Genomic DNA, 20,395 nt, shown 5'->3' with positions numbered 1-20,395 from the left:
TGCCTGCAAGAGGGGCTGGAGGATTGGAGCGCGAGCCTGGTGCTTGGGGAACCAAGGTGGCCAGTTCCTTCTCGGTCACAGCCTCCTGCTTGGTCTTCAGCAGGGTCGTTAGCCCTTGGCTTTTTTTCCCCTGGTAAGAAATGGGGGATCTCTGCAGGGTTCTCAGAGATGCTGTGGAAAAAAGCACTGATGATGCTTAGACACAAACACAGTGGTTACTATTCACATTCCTGAGAGAGTAAGTATGGACACATATCCTGCCCATACATGTTTCTAAACACAACTCAAATCAAACTTTCAAATTAACTATCTCAGGGGTTGTAAAGCCTTGGAAATCTTTTGCTTTGCTCCCCAGGTGGCTGTGCACACTCGTAGCATCAGGTGCTCATTTACCGTAGGACATCTGGAGGGGCAGGGAGGGACATTTCTCCCGCTTGCCTTGGCTTTTCTCAGCTTCACAGGGCTGCCACCACCACTGTTGTTGGCTTCAGGCAGCACAGGGATACAGGAACAGCAGCCTCCCCGCAAGCAGACCTGATGCACTGCTGTGCTTTAATTGCCATGTTTGGTGTTCCTTTTCTTTTACAGATTTCCTAATAATTTGTTGTTTACAAGTGCATCTGGCGAACTCTGGAAGATGGTGCGGATTGGTGGGCAGCCTCTTGGCTTCGGTAGGTAAACATTTGTACGATCAGTTGGTGCGCAGGTAGCCAGTTGCCTCAGGGCCTTCAAGGATGATGGAAAAATCCATCTGAGACCGAGGCATTGTAAGAGCCAGCAGCTGAACATGACTTTGCAAGATGAGATTTTTCAAATAGGAAGAGTCTGGCTTCTACCTAATAAGTCAGACTTCTAAATATACTTTGAAAATGTTTCCTTGACAGCTCCATCCAAACTGCATTCATTTCCTGGGCTTGGGAGGTAGCTACAGCTGGGTCTCTGCTTAAAGAGGAAAAATGGACAAAGAGATGGCACAGGGATGCGTTGCAGATGGCTGAAATCAGAGGTTAGAAAGTGCTATCATACATCAGGGAAGTCCTTGGGCAACGCTGGGGCTTTAGGAGATTTAGTATAGGTTTATGCTAGACATAAGGAGGAATTTCTTCACCATGAGAGTGGGGAGGCCCTGGCCCAGGTTGTCCAGAGAAGTTGTGGCTGCCCCATCCCTGGAGGTGTTCAAGCCCAGGTTGGATGGGGCTTGGGCAGCCTGATCCAGTGGGAGGTGTCCCTGCCCATCGCAGCGGGGTTGGAACTGGATAATCTTTAAGGTCCCTTCCAACCCAAACTGTTCTATGATTCTATAGCAGTGCAAGCAAGACTCCTATTCATAGACCTGTTTCACATCCAGTGCTGCAAGTGTTTTCTCTACTCAATTGGCCCTAAGTAACACAGAATAAATGCTTCACATGTGTGAATGTGTTCTTGTTGATTTTATGTCCCCTGTAATTTTAAGGAGTCTGGTCTGAATACTGCAAAGAAGGCCTGATTTTCAGAAAACACTGGGGCTCCCCATAGTCTCTGAAGCAGTTACAAAATCATTGAATCATAAAATGGTTTGGGTTGGAAGGGACTTCAAAACCCATCCAGTTCCTCCCCGCTTCCATGGGCAGGGACACCTCCCACTGGATCAGGGTCTCCAAGCCCCATCCAACCTGGCCTTGAACCCCTCCAGGGATGGGGCAGCCACCACTGCTCTGGGCAACCTGGGCTGGGGCCTCCCTCACGGTTTCAAGAACATCTCTGAAAAATGCTTGGCCAATTTTTATGTTCAATTGTCAATTCTAGGCCAGAAAAACAAAAGTAGCAAGAAGGAAATTTTCTTGAACCTTCTCTTTATGCATCTTAGAGTCAAAATATGTAGAAATGGCATGGTGTTGACACTGATGGCCATCAGGACACCTGTCAACCCCCTAAATATGGAATGTTTAAATTCTTTAGCTTAGAATCAAATTGAAATGTTCACTTTGTATCAGGGAAACTCAGATTTTATCTGGAAGCAATGCACCATTGATCTGGACAGGCTGGAGAACCGAGCCTCTGAGAACTTCATAGCAGCAACCTAAGCAGAAAATGGAGGATAGGGAATGTGAGGCCTTTGGTGCTTCCTTCCTGACTGTCATTTGCCATTCTTTGGAGCTCTGAAAATCATTCCAGTTCTAATTTTTTGTACCTTTGAGGATTTACATTTCTCTGTGACAAAAAGAAGGCAATAAAATTCCATGTGTAATATATTGTTGTGACCCAAAGAGCCAGATTCTGTGAGGAAGAACACATTTTAGTACAGAGGTCCCTTTTGATTGGTGTTTGTGAAGACAGACTCCTTGTATGTGTGGAGCTGGCGAGACCCTGGAGTTCTGCAAGACTAATAGGTGCCAATCAGTGACTGAGTCTTTATCTCCCCCACAGATGAATGTGGAATCGTTGCTCAGATTTCTGAGCCTTTGGCCGCAGCCGACATCCCAGCCTACTACATCAGTACTTTTAAGTTTGATCACGCATTGGTGAGTATCAAGACAGCTTTTTTGAAGGAGAGGAGATCTTTTCTATGGGAGAAAATACATGATGAGAATATCATTTCCCACCTGAAGAGATTGTTGGAGTGCCTTTGCTGTGACCTAGCCCAGCAGGTAGCTCTCTCCAGCCTCCTGGCTGTTGCTGCCCTGGGTTTGAGGCTCCTGAACCCAGGCCAGCCCTACCCCAAGGCACAACAGCATTTCGGAGTGTCATTCTTGCAAAGGGCTGGTCTCAGCCCTTAAAGACCCGTGGCCACGGAGACTTCACAAACTCCTCGTCTTCCACTGTGTCACTGTCTTAACAGCCACAAACCTTCGCTGTTTTGCTGCAAGCGTAGTTGGAGGCTTCAGACCCTTAGGAGGGTGCCTTTGAGTGGGATAAATATTTTGGTGAATCTCAGTACCAAACCCAGGTCTTCATCTCTTGGTACCCACATGGCCCTGGCCTTGGCATTCTGAGAGCCATCTGTGAGTCGTGTTGAGCACCGCTGTCTCTGCATCCTCCTCCTCATGATATGGGCTTTTGATAAAATAGCAAGGACTGGCAGCACAGCAAGAGAAGGGGATTTTGAAGCAGAGAAGTTTGGTCTTGCCGTGTTTGGTTTTGTTAGTGCCCATAGCAGTAGCAATCATTACCATGAGTGTCTGGCTGTTCATGCAGAGTTCTCTTTTATACTGGTAGATATTTGACCTTTTTGAGGGAGCTGAGGGTGTTTAGCCTTGAGGAGAGGAGGCTGAGGGGAGACCTCATTGCTCTCTACAACTACCTGAAAGGAGGTTGTGGAGAGGAGGCAGCTGGCCTCTTCTCCCAAGTGACAGGGGACAGGACAAGAGGGAACGGTCTCAAGCTGCGCCAGGGGAGGGTCAGACTGGATATCAGAAAAAAATTTTCACGGAAAGGGTCACTGGGCACTGGCAGAGGCTGCCCAGGGAGGTAGTGGAGTCACCATCCCTGGATGTGTTTAAGAGACGAGTAGACAAGGTGCTCAGGGACACAGTTTAGTGGCAGGTGGGAATGGTTGGACTCGATGATCTAAGAGGTCTTTTCCAACCTGGTGATTCTATGATTCTAGGCATTAGGCCTACCTCTGCTCTTCCTTGGCTGTATAGGACACCCTCAGAAATGAGGAATTTCCCTCTGCCCGCAACCACCAACAGGCCAGCATTTGACTTGGAGTGCATTCCCCAAGTCCTGTGGGAGGGAGTCAGTAGCCCTCAGGCTAACCAAACTCTCAGCTGCTTTGTGCATTTCAGGATTTTGTCTTAAATATGCCCTTTATTGCATTATACTTCTCCTTTCATCGTTGCAAATTCACCCCTCAGGCCCTACTTTTGACCTGTAAAAGCCCCAGTGCGTTCAGGGCAGGTTTTTTTCAGCTACTTACTTTGGTTTTTCACAGTTGGTGAGAACCATTTGCAGCCTATAGGTCATGTGTGCAAAGAGTAAAAGTAAATATTATTCCAGATAGCAGAGGTCAAAGTGTTATATATGTTTGTCTTATTTTCTTGAATATTAACTGTGCTGATAAGATAAGCTAATAAAACACCATTTTAAAATCAATACTGTTAGTTTTGCCTCGCATTCCTACCTGTGGCCCCAGGTGCGTGCTTTCTGTGCAGAGCACAAGGTGCAGAGTGCTTCTGGTTGTCAAGCAATATCTGGAGAGCTAAGCCCTGTCAGGTAAAATAGATGTTTCACTTAAAACTTGTGCCACACAATTGTGATGACTCTGCAGGCAGCTCCACCTTTTCAAAGTGCTGCATCTGAGCCCAGCACATCCCTGCCTCCGAGCAGCTGGCAGGGATTTGAGCCCCACATTCAGGTCTGCAGACCCTCCTTACTCAAGTCAGTATTTTAGCATTCTCCTTGCTGTTTTCTTATGGTTTTCAAAGCCTTGTCATCTGGACAGTGCTATTCCAGCTGTGTGGAAGGTGCCTTTCAAGTGCTCCTTCGCTTGACTTTGCTCCAGCTCTGTGCTGGCTGGTTCTAGATTGGTTTTGTTGGCGAAGACTCTGAGCTAGACTGTTCCTTGTTTTCCCTAACTTGGCTACCCAGAAACCTAGACTTCTAGGGACATTTCTCAGAGTGCATCTTGAATCTTTTATCTGCATTCTCCCTTTATTTAAGGTTTTCATTACTTCTTGTCAACGATTCAGAGTGCTTTAGAAGGGCTTGTTGCCTTTGACGTGATCTTTCCTGTGGGGTAGGACTTCTCCACTGGTGGCGAGGCAGAATGTGTCCTGCAAATCAAAACTAGTTGCACATCTGTCCTGGAGAAAATCAGGCCCAAACATTTAGGGTATGATTGATGCCATTTCATAGAATCATAGAATCACCAGGTTGGAAAGGACCCACTGGATCATCGAGTCCAACCATTCCCATCAATCACTGAACCACGTCCCTCAGCACCTCCTCCACCTGTCCCTTAAACTCTTCCAGGGAAGGTGACTCAACCCCCTCCCTGGGCAGCCTCTGCCAGTGCCCAATGACCCTTTACATGAAAATTTTTTTCCTAATGTCCAGCCTAAACCTCCCCTGGTGCAGCTTGAGGCCATTCCCTCTCGTCCTGTCCCCTGTCCCTTGGGAGAAGAGCCCAGCTCCCTCCTCTCCACAACCTCCTTTCAGGGAGTTGGAGAGAGCAATGAGGTCTCCCCTCAGCCTCCTCTTCTCCAGGTGTTTCCTTTATGTTAAGGGAGTCAAGTGTTCTGCATTGAATGAAGGACCGTTCCCTGTATTTAAGGAGGAGGTGGGTCCGTGCAGGTCAAAGCCAGGGGGCAGGACTGGCTGGTTCTGCTTCCGTACTGCACTAAAGGAGCAGATGGAGAGACCTGTTGTTCATCCGCTGGGGCTGACTAAGAAGATGCAGTTTGCAAAATGGATTCCTCTGTCTTCTCTCATTATCTTCTGGAGAGGCAGAGTCGTATGGCTCCTTCCACTGCAGCATTCAGCATTCTGGGAAAGGTGATGGAGGGGAGGCAGTACAGAGCCCTGTATCAAAGGTGTATTTCCTGCAGTGGACGTGCGCTGGGGTTTTCTTCCTAACCCAGAAGAATTCACTGTATGGTTGATTTAAGATTATTTCCTTCCTTTCCCAGTGGACTTCTCTTCACACATCATCGGTTAGCCTCCTATTCCATCTTTCCACTGGAAAATTGAACTTCTTTCTTGTTATTTTTCATGGGTTTTTTTCCTTAGTTTTGTTAGAAGCCTTGCAGAAAATCACAGTCCAATTGTATTTGCACTCTCTGTGCTCTGGAGTGTGTCCAGTGAATCCAGGCACTGGGCTCCTGGTTCTCGCAGAGGAGACGGTGCCTTGAGTTTCTGTAGCTGTCAGACACCTCATTTCTTGTCTGGTGTGACATGTGATGGTCTTTTTCACCGATGACGGTAGCTCTGAGATTATGGAATCATGGAATGGGTTGAGTTGGAAGGGACCTCAAAGCCCATCCAGTTCCACCCCTTGTCTCTGGGAAACGGCTGCTCCTCCCTCTGCCGGGGCCTGGGAGCTGGTCCAAGATGGGAGATGGTGCATAGCCATCCACAGGGTCAGCATTGCTCACCCCAGTGAGGTGCTTCGCCAGGGGAAGGAAGGGAAAGGAGGGGAGAGGACAAGGAGAAGGAAAGGAAAACCTCAAAACATTTTCCTCCCCAGCACCACCACCAGCCAGATCTCACTGACAGCGCTTGTTCCTGGGCTACCAGGGGTTAACTCTTTTGGACTGGAAGTTGTCTCTTGTAGATGGAGCCCTTTCTCAGCAGGGTTCTGGTGTCCAACAGCAAAGTACCTGTTTCCTTGGGACCATTCTGGCTTCGTCTCCTGCCTCTCCTTTCCTTGTGCCCCTTGGCTTTTGCTAAGGTGTGACCTTTCTTTTTTTGTTTCCTTGCAGGTACCTGAAGAAAATATAAACGGTGTGGTCAATGCACTCCAAGTCAGTCAAGCTGAAAAGCATTAGAAATCTTCTGAGCTGGTTCCAGATGCTTTTTATTATTATAATTATTATTATTATAATTATTATTATTATTATTATTCTTTTTTTCTCACAGTATTTCTTGAAAAATCTGATTCCAGAGAGTGACATGAAAAGAGACTGTGGAAAGTTGAGCAGAAACAGCTCCGATAAGGCTTTGTTTTAATTATTATTATTGTTATTTTATTAAATTGATGAATGAGGGGCAGGAGGAAAGGGAGTTCAGACGGTTTCCTGACGTTCAGCTCCAAGGCAAAACGTAACCTGCCCGTGGTTTTGGTGTGGAAGGAGCTGCCTGGGGCCACCCGTCTCTCCCCGAAGTGTGGATGGCCGACTGCTTCGCGGCACAGCTGGGACAGACGGACCGCTTGAAACCCGTAAACAAAATGAAATGTGGAATTAAACAGAAAAGACGTCGCATAGTTCTTGCATCAGACTTTCTGAGGACTGCCTGTCGTTGCTTATGTTGAGATAGGATGGGAAATGGGGTCTGTTTCTCTTGGCAAAACTGTTTGGTGTTGGAAAAGGGGAAAATATCCAGTTGTTTGGATTTTCCCTTTCTCCCCGCAGTCAAAGCCTGGCTGCTCCAAGAAAACCTGGGCAGGGGGAGCGTTGCTCTGGCCAGCCTCCCAGCAGGTGGTGCCACCAAGACTTCTGCCAGCATTGAAACTTAGCTGTTTCAGCTCAGTTTTCCCCAGTCACCTTTCCCACCGCCTCCTGCATCCTGCTGTGTCCCCTCCTCCAGGGCAGCTGCTGTCCCCTTGCACCCCCATCCCTGAGCCCTTTTCCCCCACGGCCAGCAAGAGGAGATGTGTCTCTTCTCCTGTCCCCACAGGCTTTTTCCCATCCACTTAGTACACATTCATGGGGACACGAAGCATTGCTCGGAGTCCCTGAGTAGCTGCTCCAGCAAATCCCAGGTCACACTGGCCAAGAGCTGCAAGCAAATTGTCCCCACCCAGGACCTTCCTGCAGTTTTCCATCAGCTCCTTCACCACCAGGCTTGAAATGCTGCCAGCTGGGGACTTGACTTCTGGGTTTTTCCTGTTGGGTTCATTGGGCAACCTTTCAAAAGCCAAGCAGTGCTGAAAATGCATCAGCGCTGAGGCATTTACTTCTGGGTCTGTTGTGGGAAGATGATTTGGGCTTTTCTTGTGGGGCAGCAGCAGCGTCTTCGCTCCTGACTCGAGCTGAAGCTGCAGGCCACTGGGAGCCGGGCATCGAGGCACAGGGTGGCACCCACCTCCAAATCGTGCCTGCGGCTGCTCCAAACACTCTGGAAAACGTGGGGAGAGCAGTGTGTCACCTAAGACACAGGTACCCGTGGTCTGCCCCACACTGTGACTGTGCAGTGGGAGTGGTGGAAAGGAGAAGCACAAGGACTCTGCAGGGACCCCCCGGATCGCTTGCATTTCTAGACTTCTTCTTTTTAATTCTTCTAGACTTCTTCTTTTTAATGCAGAGACATTGCAGGTCGTGCAGTTTTAATGAGGGCTCTCCAGCCTGGCTTAAGAGACAGCCGCTGGCGTGGTTTTGCTGAGGCTGTGTCTTGCAGGCTGGAGGCAGGGTTTTGTTTACTCCAGAGGCAGTGAGCAAGCACTTGAGATTGTGGCACCGTTTGTATTGGTGCGTAGAATGTGCAGACAGGTTTATACTGGTGTGTAGGGCATGCAAACATACACAGGCTTACAGCTCACTGGTTAGTTTTCCATTCACGTTGCTGAAGGGCTGAGCTTAACGTTTGTGGTTCCTGGTGCTGCTGGACCCAGACGCTGACTTTCCTATCTTTCTGGCTTTCCATCAGCGAGATGTTGTGTGGCAGCTGGTCAGAGCATCCACTGGAGAAACCGTGGGTGGCTTTCCTTTGTAGGCCCTGATGTATTAAAACATCCAGGCTGAGAAACACCGAGGCACGTGTTTTGATATTTCCCCAAACACTACATCATGCTGTTCCTTTAGGTGGGTTTTCAGAATTGCCCCACGATACGGTATATCTGCTCCAGATTTCGCAGGAAAGGTGTTTTCCAGGTGTGTCTCTGGATGCTTGGTTGGAAAGATGCTGATGCTTTGGTCTCCTGCCACTTGCCATAGGGATGCGAGCACAGGCTGTGCGGGGCAGTACTTAAAGGAATCTGTGCTGCATTGTTGGCTGCGAGCTGTGCTGAAGGATGTGGTAGGGCGGTCGGTACCTTTTCACCATGGAAAACGTTGAAGGGTTTCTCCTTGGGGAGGCAGATGGGGTGTTGATAGGACTGTGCAGGATGGCTTTGGCAACTCTGGTTAGTGTGCAGCTACAGAGTTGCCAGCCAGGCCTTCCGACAGGCTGAGCTGTGCCTGAGCTTCCCCAGTGAGCTTGGACAGTGTCTCTGGTACAGAGTCTTCTTTGTGCTCCTAGGTTTTATCACCCTTTGGAAAAGGATTATTTACCCACTTTCTGCCTCAGAGAGCAGCGTGCGTTGCCCTCCACGTGTGCTGGGACCGCGACGTGTAGGGTGAGGAATTACTTGAAACAAGCACTGACTTTTCTGAGCCTTAAGAGAAAGTGAAAAAAATAGGGTTTAATTGTTATTTTTTTTTAACTTTGCACTCAGGCTTGCTTAGAGGCTGATTTTTTTTTTTTTTAGTTTAAATTTCCCACTATTTTCCTGACAGCTCAACCTTAAATTTGGAAAAATCTGTAGCAATTTTTGAGGTGTTTCAAAACTTCACCAAGCAGGGTGATGTCCCAGCATGGGAAAGTGAGCCTGGAAAGTTCACAAAGTGTGAAACGCCATTGAGGGAGACGATGTCTCTGCCATCATCCTCAGCTCCACCAGTTTATTAATTTTCTCTCATGTTTTGTCCTGAGAACCAAGAGATTGTTTCGGACAGCTTGGGGTCTTTGATGCTTTCCCTGTAGCATTTCCCCACATCATGTTACTGGTGGGCGCTGGGATGCTCTGAACTCAGCCCGAACTGGTTGAACCCTGAACCCGAGCCCTGCAAAGGGCAGTCTGGCACGCAGGCAGGGTTAGTGCAAAACCACGCAGTGGTGTTGGTTCTGAGATCTTCACTGGGTGAGGCAGGAAGGGGCTTCATTCAAAAACATTAATATTAATGATAATAATAATAACGATATAACATCAGTGCTTAATGAGCCCAAAGCAGCAGCTCTTAAAGCCGCTCAACAGCTCCCGCTCTCCTGGCCTTTGGATGGGGAAAAATTGAAGAGTCTTAATTTTTTTTAATGCTTTATGCTAATAATGTCTCTGAGCATCCCTGGCATTGTGCTGTTTCATGCTCTGTGGGGTAAGAGGAGGAACGTGTCTTGGTGGGATGCTCTTCAGCTGAGCGTTCCCCACCAGCCACCCGCACACCCCTGCTCCACTCTCCAGAGTCTGACCTGGCTGCGGTTGCTGCTCATCAGGCATCACCTTACCACGGGGGGACCCTCTCCATGCCCTCTCGGTTCCTCGCATTGCACAAAACTTCACCAAACAGCCAAATGCAAAAAGTGTTTCCAGCCCTGCAAGGCGGGTGGGCAGGGGAGGAGAACAGAGCCCTCCCACACCTGCCTTGTGTCTCCGAGGCCTTTGCTTTCTTTGGAATGTCACCCTTCTTCACGTTGTGTGTGTTAACGTTAACTACATAGGGTTTTGTCTTTTTACCCCGACCTGGTTAGATTTTGGCTGCAAATTCCTTTCTACTGTGCAAGTGTGTGTGTATGTTCATAGAATTGTATAGTGTTTATATAGAAATACTTAGAGCATCTCTATTGGACACGTATCTAAATACCCGTGTTTTCTGTTCCTCTGGCTCTAAACTGTACATAGCAGCTAGACTTGAGCAATAGAGGTTAATACCCGCTGCGTGAGTACATGTGTGTATACTCCAAGCGCACACTTGGTGTGTGTTTGTATGTGGTAAGTGCTGTATTCACACATGTATTCACCATATATTTATAATTTAAGTATATAGGCAATATGGATCCTTAGTTCCTCTCTTGGGATTTCTCTACATGTTTTTAACGAACAGCAGCAGCAAAGCTGACCTGGAACCAGGCAGTGGTTCCTCTCCTCACTGCGAGTAGGCAGAAACCCACGCTGATTCACAGCCCGAGTTCCTGCCTGCTTCAGAAACACCCTGTTCCTTTTCAGTTTGATGCCTCAAGCACAGAGACTGTAGGAAAATTGCTCCTTTTTCTTCATATATATGTTAATTGCTTCCTGAATCGCTTCAGCCCGTGATGGTTCGTTTGCAAAGTGCCTGCCCAGATCCTGGCGGGGGCTTGCGGGGGTTGCCTGGATCCCTGGCCACAGCTGAATCCTCCTGGACCTCCTGCCTGGGAGGTCTTGAGGATGACCTGGGCTTGTCACCACGTACCCTCCAGTTCAGGTTCTTGGTGCCCTTCCCCAGCGTGAAGCTGTGCGACTGCATTCTGGCCGTGCTCGGTTTCCTGGCGTTGTTTGGTTTCCTGGCCGATGGGGCTTTCAGTGCCTTGGTGGCCAGAAGGCAGCCCGTGGCTAGTGCAGAGTTCTGGTATTTGTTGAGAAATCCACGCTTGTTGGCCTGCGAGGAGCTTTAAATCAATGAGCTATTTTTAAATATTAGATGGAAATGCTAGAGGGTATTTATCCTGTTACAAGTAGGAGATGTTGTTTGAACCTGGTCATTGGAATTGTGTGGTCTTTGTATCTCATCGTCAGAGTTTCCTGCTGATCAGGGGTTCTGTTGGGGTCCAGGTAGGGAGAGGTTTTTACCCAAAACATCCTCTAGTTAGATACTTGAGTTCTGCTTCACCACATGCCATGGGGGTGCTGCCTTGCAGCTGACCTTTTGACTCCTTCAGGTTGTGGCTTCTTAGTCTGCCCCATAAATGTGTCCTTGCGTGGCTTTCTGTTTCATGGAATTATATAATCGTTTAGTTGGAAAAGAACTTTTGCGATCATCGAGTCCAATTATACCTATTCACTGCTGAACCAAATCCCTGAGTATCTCATCTACCCATCTTCTAAATCCCCTCAGGGTTGGGAACTCAACTACTGCCCTGGGCAGCCTCTGCCAGTGCCCAAGAACCCTTTTGGTGAAGAAACTTTTCCTGATGCCCAATCTGAACCTGCCCTGGTGCAACTTGAGGCCATTTCCTCTCATCCTATTGCCTGTAAACTGGGAGAAGAGAACAACACCCACCTTGCTACAACCTCCTTTCTGGGAGCTGCAGAGAGCAATGAGGTCTCCCCTCAACCTCATTTTCTCTAGACTAAACAACCCCAGGTCCCTCAGCCACCTCTCATAAGCCTTGTCCCCCAGCCCCTTCCCCAGCTCCGTTCCTTTCTCCAGATGTATGCCAGGACCTCAATGTCCTTCCTGTGCTGAGGGCTCAAAACCGAACGCAGAATTCGAGGTGCAGCCTCACCAGCACCAAGTAGAGAGGCACAGTCCCTGCCCTGCTCCTGCTGGTCACACCGTTTTGATCCAAGCCAGGATGCCTTTGGCCTTCTTGGCCACCTGGGCGACCGCTAGCTCATGTTCAGCCACTGTCAACCAACACCCCCAGGTCACACGAGAGGAGAGCAGAGGGGGAGAATCCTCTCCCTTACCCTGCTGGCCTCATTGCTTTTGATGCAGCCCAGGACATGGTTGGTTTTCTGGGCTGCGAACACCCATAGTCAGGCATCCAGAAGCCAAAGGAGAGCTGGAGGACCGGGTGATGCAGCAGGTTTTTTTCTTTTTTTTCATTGTGCATTGTACACGGTTCTGCTCATTGTTGTGAACACAAAAGCGTTTTCATTCTTTTTCCTCTTTTAGTCAAACAGCCCTCTCTCCCTGCTCAGCCCTGGGGGTGCATTTGTCGTGGTAGCATCACCCCAGCAAAGGTGGCACCAGCCCTGGTATTCAGAAAATCTTGCAGTGCTCTTTCTCTCCTTGGGGAAAGCCTCCCCGTGTCACTGCGTGTTTCGAGGCGGTAGTGGTGTCAGGCTCAGTGTCCAGGGGATCCCTCACATCCTCCTGGGTTTTCCCATCCATGTACCTGCACGGCCTGTTGGAGAGCACCGGGATGTCCAACTCGCTACTTTAGATAATCAGTGACTGGAGTAGAAGGTGCCAGGTCCCACGTTGGCACCATCAGTGCTCGGTGAGAGCAGATGTTCCTGTCTTGTCACTAGCTGATTGGTATTTTCAATAACCACAAGGGAGAAGTTCTTCGTTGTGCCCAAGCCTGAGCTGCGGCTGCCAGCTCCCTGGCCAAAATGTCTCACAGCAGTATTTGGAGATGGACAAGAAATAGTTTTCTGATGAGGATTTCCTTCCTCTCTCTTAGAATGAGCATTGTGGACATCTCCAGTAAGCAGCTTAAGGCATCTCACTTACCTGTTCCGGACCTGCCTGCAAATGCTGGATTGGATTAAACTTTTATTACCTGCTAGAGAGTAAAACCCAGTAATCCTTTGCCAAATAGTATTTACTTTTTAAAACATGTGCTGGGGAGTGCTTACATTGGCTGAGATGTGTGGGTCTGCCTCCAGATGTAGATACCTTCTCCCTCTGACCACGTCTGTCTGTCCGTCTGTCTGTCCATACCTTGCATGGGCCAAATGGAGCCAGGAGCATCCCTCTGGCAGCACTGAGCAAGGACAAAAATGCTCAGTGCATCCCCAGTGAGGGCTGTGGGATTCCCATGACACTGAAGCACTCAACTCTGAATCTTGAATTAATTCTACTGTCTTCAGGCCCCGCTGTTTCCCATCCCTCGGCCTCCTTCTTTATTTGATCTTCATGAAGCAGAGCTCGGTTGAAGTACCGGCTCTTGTTGGCACTGGCGAAGAAAGAAGCTGAGTTCTGCAACACAGCATGTGTGCTGGAGGCCGATCAGCAAACTCTCGCTGAAGCCCCTGCAGAAGCTCTTGAGTGTGAAGCCATGAACAGACCCTGTTTGCTGCAGGAGAAATAAATGATGTACATATCAAACACAGCACATGATAATTCTAGGGTGTGACTGTGCAGAGAACTGTACCTCTTCGGAACACACACAGCCAAGATGTCCCTTTCTCAGACTCTAGGCACGACCAGCCATTTCTCTTTCAGGTTGGAAAGATGATTTGTAGTCCAAAGCCTAGGACTGAATGGTTCCTTGTAATTGCAGATTAACCAGAGCTTTTCCCTGCTCTGTAATTCCTTTGCAGAGATTACCTGTGCTGCTCCATGCCTGGTTTTGGTGACCATAAAGGAGCATTTTTGGGTTTTGTTTTCATCCATTTTTAGCTTCCTGAAGAGTTTTGTAGATGAAGTGGGAGTGGGTTTTCAATCAGAGATGGATGGAATTGCCCAGCAGGCATCTGTTAGGCTTGAATTCTGGAAGTATCTCCAAGAGCGGAGTGGGAGCTCTTTGCTGCCCTCTGAGCTCTGTCCTCTGCCTGTTGCCACAACGGAGCTGATCAGCTGCGAGAGTCCCTCTCTGGTGTTACTGGTGTCCTCCCGACCCCAAAAGATCATGCCAAAAGAAAGGGCTCTTTCCATCCTTCATTTTTGAGGGCTGGTTGCTTTTTTATCCCCATGTGGATGTGGCAGAGGCAGCATTTCCCTTGCACAGCCCGTGTGGAAAAAGGCCATCAGCAGCTGCTGTAGTGTGGGGTCCCTCTGCTCCCCCAGCTTTCTGCTGATGTCTCAGCATCTCGAGGATTTGAAGCCACTTTTCTGCAGTCACAGTAATATAACCCTTTCCTTTCCCCCAAAGGATTCTTACCAGCTCTTTTGTAACTTGAAAAAATGCAATTTTCCAAGTACCCCATTCCCTGGCCCTTGTGGGAATGCTGCTGGGAGCACCCCAGCTTGCCAGGAGTTTTAATGCTCCTTCAGGCTCCGAAAGAGGAGTGAGTTCAGCCCCATCTGCTCAAACACACGCTGGAATCGCCGCTGGGCTCAGCCCAGTAGGAGGTGGCTCTGGACTCACCCAGGGGAGAGGGCTCTGCGAAACGGGGCCACCTTGTCCTGCGTGTCCTCACCGCCGGCCGGACAGGGACACAGAGGGAACTCCCCTTCAGCTGAAGTAAAGCAGCAGTTTCCTCTCATTTGTGGTTGGTGGGAAGAGAAAAAAAGAGCATTTGCCATGTGGGAAGGCGAAGAAAAGGGCAAAGGTGTTTGTGTGCAGAAGGCAAAGAAGAACAAACTCGGAGCCATTTGTGGTGGATTCTTGTAATTTTTTTTTCAGGCCAGGCTGGTGATTTTTTTGAGTGTTTGAGATCGCTGAAATTGCCTAAAGACCTTCCTCTGCTGGAACTGCAAACCTGCCTCCGGATAGGACTCACCTGTCCCGGGCGCAGGGACCCTTCCACCACGGCTCAGCCCTGAGGGACGGGGTGTTCAGGGCTCCCCATCCAGCCTCACCGTCCCTCTGCCACCGTGCACCTGGGCAGCTGATGGAACCAGTCTTGCTCTTGAAGAGATGGCTGAATGTTGGACGTCTCCCTTCTGGGAGCAAACATCGGTGCTTCCCTCCCAGTGTGGGTTTGTGTTGGTGCCGTCGGCAGCCGGTGGGACTGTGCTGGGGTTGGGAAGCTGAGCAGATGAAAACGATGGCTTTGCAGTAGGAGCATCCAGTTTTCACTTCGAACCCTAGGAAGAGGCACTGTCTGGTTTGGCTCGATGACTTCACCCTTGTGTTAGTTTCATCATAGAACTAAGAAATGAATCATGCTCTGCCTCTTCCCCAGGCCCTGCCCACCAGGGTCCTCTCCCACCATCTCTGTTCTTCCTTCTTCTGGTTTATTTTCTCTGTGTTTGTGAGCTTCTCCGATAGCAGGGGGTGGGGTGAGGAAGCACATTGGTGTGCTGGGGCCTGGGGTGCTTTTACAGAGTCCTTCCCTGGTGTTCCTGGGATCCAGACCTGCCCCACGAGCGGGCTGCCCTTGCCTCTCACCCCAAATCCTCGCTGCTGCTGCTGCTGCTGCTGCTGCTAACAGAAATGGCACTAATTGGGGTTCACGAGACACAAAGTCGAGGAATGGGCTGTTGGCTTTAGCTGGGGATGGCCGTGATGGCGTGGGGACGCGCATCCTCCCAACCCAAGAGGCCGGATGGCTGTGGCGCTGGGGATGGGCAGGGGAGCAGGAGGCTGCCGGGCAGTGACTCCCAGCAGGGCCTGGCTCTGGCTGCTCTGCTTCAGCCTTTGGAAGAGCCCATCTCCCTCCCTCTCTCCGTTAACCACCCAGATCCCATGCCTTCCCCTTGTTCTCACTAAAATTCACGGCTGTGATGACCTCAATTTGGTGAACGTGCTCCTGCTACCAAACCAGCCGATCCCAGTGGTGTTGGGATTCGGGGGCTCCTCAGTGCTACCGTGCCTGGGGAACACGCTCTGGATCTGCAAACACCCCTTGAAAACATCTCTCGACTGCCCCACAGTGCAGTGTGGTCTCACAGCACTTGTCTCCTGCTCCTTGGGCACCATGAAGTCCAGTTGATTTGGAGGGAGCCTCCTCATCAGTGCCTGGGGACAGGTTTTCAGCCGTTGCCCTGCGTGGTTGCAGTGTAAGTTTATGCCAGAACCCACTGCGTTGGGCACATCAGGGGCTGGACATGGGGTAGGGGTCAGTCCTTCCACAGCCATTGTGCATCACCACTTTATTATTGTCTCAACTGGCTTGAAGAAGACTAACTGTTTCTCTTTCTCCCCCTCTGTTGGAGTTAAGGAGGAGGCTGGATTTTCCTCAGGTGCCCAGGGTGGCCGTAGCATTGACCTGAATTTCTAGGGAGCAGCCAAGACAGCAGAGAGGCTCGTGGTGCAGCATTTGCCCAGCTCAGCAGGGTCTGCCCTGCTGCTCCCGGCTGCTCTGAACGGCCACTCTAGGCAGCCCAGGGAGGACCTTCTAAAAAAATGTGTCATTTTCTCTGTAAATGAAACACCAGTTCTGGCCTCAGACACCCACCAAACAGGCTGAAGTCAGCCTGGGGCAGCCCTGGTCTTAACAGCTTCTCCTCTGGGAAACCCCATGAGAGTTTTTCCTGTGCGGGGAGCAAAACAAGTATTTTTTTCCCTTTAATTGCCAGACTAATGTAGAATGACTAGGGGTCCATCCTGTGCAAGGGCCCATGCTGCACTCCCTGCTCTGGGCTGCAGCCGTGCCAGCAGGGTGGGCAGCACTGGGTGAGATTGGAGGCATCGGGCACAGGGGAGACCGAAAGCATCGGTGGCCTCTGCGCCAGCCTCTGTGTGAGCTGGGACGTGACACCGCGGGAATGAGGGGCAGCAGCTGAGGATCGCGCTCTGGGCACGACGTGTGGAGCTGAAAAGTGGATGCTTTGCTTTCCCAGAGAGTGCACACGCTGCTTTTCTTTGCTGGTCTTACGCTGAAAAGCTGAGATTTACGTACTGTATGGGGGGAAAAAAAACAAACAGAAAAAAATCCTAATGTTCCAAAATAAATGACAGTATATTTTGTACTTTGTAAAGTGTTAATTAAAATGAAAAAGAATAAAAGGTGAAACATACGCTGTCTGCTTTTGTACTGATCAAACTGATGAAAATAAAGCAGAGCTTGGCATTGTCTAGAAGATGTAACGCGTTCTTGTTTGATGTGAGCCTTTCTCCCCCCTGCACCCTCTACCTCTGTGCACCCGTTTAGGAGGGTCAGCAGTGTCCCCAAGGCTCTCTGGTGTCCTGCTCACCATGGCACCTGTCACCAAGTGTGTTTGTTCGACCCCACAGGGACAGTACCTGCCACCACTGCCTCCGTCCTGCCACCTTTCTCCAGGAACCACAAAACCCGTCCCATCTGACACCCTTAGGAGAAGCCACGTCTGTTGTGCCTGCAAGACTTACCTATTACTGGCTCAGAGAAGGGCACCAGGCTCCCCAGGAAGGGCAGGGAAGAAGTCTCATCACAGAAGCATGGAATGGTTTGGGTTGGAAGGGACCTTAGAGATCATCGAGTCCCACCTGCTGCCGTGGGCAGGGACACCTCCCACTGGATCAGGGGCTCCAAACCCCACCCAACCTGGCCTTGAACCCCTCCAGGGATGGGGCAGGACTCACAGACACAGCCCCACGCCCGGAGCACCACTGCCCCCCCAACACTGGCCACCACCCTCCCACCCTGGGCTCTGGCAGGGGCTCTGGCTGCTCCCCACCACCCCACCGCGTCCCCACTGCAGCCCCACAGGCAGCTCCCCCAGGCTGCCCCACGGCAGGAGGGCACAGGGCTCAGGGCACAGTGGGGGCACCACAGCACACGCCTCCCCCCAGCCCAGGCAGCTGACAGCGCAGATCTGCCCTTGCCCGCTCGGGCACTCGCTCTGCCGCGCGAGGCCACTCCAGCAGCCAGGCCCACGGTGCCCGTGGGGAAGCCGTGCTGGCTGTCTGCAACGGGGCTGCTCAGCTCTTCTCTCTCCAGGGCCCAGCTGGGCAGACACCGAGGGGGAAGCAATTAGGGCTCCTTCTCACCGGGAATTCACACACGGGGAAAAAGGAGCTGTGTCCAGCAGATACATCCGACTCTGGAAACTGCCCTGCCCTTGGATTTCAATCGGGGGCCGCCAAGGCAGCAGCTTCCGCCCTGGAGGCACTGAGGGACCAAGCAGGCAAGGAGAACGTGGCCAACACCCAACTCCAGGCCCTGCTCTCCGATCTCCTGCCCCACTGGCAGCAAATACCTGCCCTACATAACCCCCTGTTTTGGGTGTTATTGGGGAGACATCCCCACCCCCCAGGGCCCTCTCAATCCTCCTAAGACCCCCCCCAAATCCCCCAAGACCCTCCAGGACACTCTTAATCCCCCTAAGACACTGTCATGCCTCCTGCAGGACGCTCTATATCCCCCTAAGATCCCCCAAATCCCTACAGGACACCCCAAAACTCCTCCAGGACCCTCTTAACTGCCTAAGACCCCCACAAATCCTCCCAGGACCCCCCCAAACCCTCTCAAGCCCCTAAGATACCCCAAATCCCCCAGGACTCCTCAAAAACTCCTCGGACCCCACAATCCACATAAGACCCCCACAAACCTCATGCAGGATGCTGTCAGTCCCCACAAGACCACCTCAGACCTCCTAAAGGACCCATTCAGTCCCCCTAAAACCTCACCAAATCCCCCCAGGACCCTCTCAAAACTCTCTGAACCCTCTCAATCACACTAAGACCCCATCAAACCTCCTGCAGAACCCTCTCAATCCTCCTAAGACCCCCCCCCCAAATACCCCCTAATCCCTCCAGACCATCTCAATACCCCTATGACCACCCAAATCCCCCCAGGACAACTCCAAAACTCCCCGGACCATCTCAATACCCCTAAGACCCCCTCAAACCTCCTGTAGAAACCTCTCAATGCCCCTAAGACGCACCAAAATCCCCTCTGGGTCTGAGCTGCCACTAAAAGCCTCCTGTCCCCCGGGCTGAGCAGCATCACAGCACCAGCACAACCATGGAGCAGTCGCCAGGTGTGAGCGGAGCCAGCGAGCGCCTGCTCGAACGGAGAGAAAGTCCCTGTTCCCTGGCCAAGTCCAGCGGGAAGAACGGGGCAGGTGCACGAGGTCTCTTGGCTGGAAGTGGAAGCAAACAGGTGACTAGCAGCCAGCCCCTGCCATTTCCTGGGGAATAAAACCTTAGTGTCTAAGGCCACAGTGGGGAGACACCAGCATTAACAACCCCTGGAGGCCAAACTAATGGAGAAACTTGGAGAATCCCGGTCCCTCCAGGCCCCGGCAGGCCCGGCAGCACTTGCTTTCCCTGCTGCCTGCCCAGCCCAGCCCAGCCACTCGCACTCCTCCTGCCCACGACGGGACGAGGCAAACGGGGTGCAGCCCCCGGGCCCAGCTACACAATTCAGGCCAGAGCACGACTCCAACAACACCCAAACCAAGCAGAGCTCGGGCGGTTCCAGGTCTTTATTCTCCTCTCTCCCTCCCCAAGAGCTCAGCACTGGGGGCTCTTGTCCAGCCGCCTCCTCCCCTTGAAGGCACCAGAGCAGCAGCCAAGGCAGCAGCTTCCACCCTGGAGGCCCCACGCCCAGAGCACCGCTGACCCTCGCCACACTGGCCACCAGCCTCGGAAAGCAGAGCTGGGAATTTTAAAGCCCATCCAGCTCCAAAGCCCCTGCTGTGGGAAGGGACACCTCCCCGCCGGCCACTCTGTGAGTTGGGATGTGACACCGCGGGCATGAGGGGCAGCAGCTGAGGATCGCGCTCTGGGCATGACGTGTGGAGCTGAGAAGGGGATGCTTTGCTTTCCCAGAGAGTGCACACGCTGCTTTTATTTGCTGGTCTTATGCTAAAAAGGTGAGATTTACGTACTCTATGGGGGGAAAACAAAACGTAAAAACTGAAAAAAAGAAAAAAATCCTAATGTTCCACAATTAATGACGGTATATTTTGTACTTTGTAAAGTGTTAATTAAAATGAAAAAGAATAAAAGGTGAAACATACGCTGTCTGCTTTTGTACTGATCAAACTGATGAAAATAAAGCAGAGCTTGGCATTGTCTAGAAGATGTAACGTGATCTTGTTTGACGTGAGCCTTTCTCCCCCCTGCACCCTCTACCTCTGTGCACCCATTTAGGAGGGTCAGCAGTGTCCCCAAGGCTCTCTGGTGTCCTGCTCACCATGGCACCTGTCACCAAGTGTGTTTGTTCGACCCCACAGGGACAGTACCTGCCACCACTGCCTCCGTCCTGCCACCTTTCTCCAGGAACCACAAAACCCGTCCCATCTGACACCCTTAGGAGAAGCCACGTCTGTTGTGCCTGCAAGACTTACCTATTACTGGCTCAGAGAAGGGCACCAGGCTCCCCAGGAAGAGCAGGGAAGAAGTCTCATCACAGAAGCATGGAATGGTTTGGGTTGGAAGGGACCTTAGAGATCATCGAGTCCCACCTGCTGCCGTGGGCAGGGACACCTCCCACTGGATCAGGGGCTCCAAACCCCACCCAACCTGGCCTTGAACC

The 20,395-nt window shown here is 51.1% G+C and overlaps 2 protein-coding genes across 2 annotated transcripts in view; one reads left to right on the top strand and one right to left on the bottom strand.

The window, feature by feature from the left end:
* CASTOR2 (cytosolic arginine sensor for mTORC1 subunit 2) overlaps window positions 1–6,918 on the top strand; it is a 121,652-nt gene extending 114,734 nt beyond the window's left edge. Inside the window, exons 7-9 of the mRNA XM_069874154.1 lie at window positions 589–671; window positions 2,407–2,501; window positions 6,402–6,918. Coding sequence (XP_069730255.1) covers window positions 589–671; window positions 2,407–2,501; window positions 6,402–6,467 — 244 coding nt within the window. The 3' untranslated portion in view covers window positions 6,468–6,918. The remainder of the gene's footprint in view (window positions 1–588; window positions 672–2,406; window positions 2,502–6,401) is intronic.
* RCC1L (RCC1 like) overlaps window positions 1–20,395 on the bottom strand; it is a 67,433-nt gene that overhangs the window by 21,386 nt on the left and 25,652 nt on the right. The window lies entirely within an intron of this gene.

This window comes from Phaenicophaeus curvirostris, chromosome 21 (assembly GCF_032191515.1).
Source record: "Phaenicophaeus curvirostris isolate KB17595 chromosome 21, BPBGC_Pcur_1.0, whole genome shotgun sequence".
NCBI classification, from domain to species: domain Eukaryota; kingdom Metazoa; phylum Chordata; class Aves; order Cuculiformes; family Cuculidae; genus Phaenicophaeus; species Phaenicophaeus curvirostris.
The sequence above is the reverse complement of the archived record's forward strand: the minus strand, read 5'-3'. Positions and strand labels throughout refer to the sequence as shown.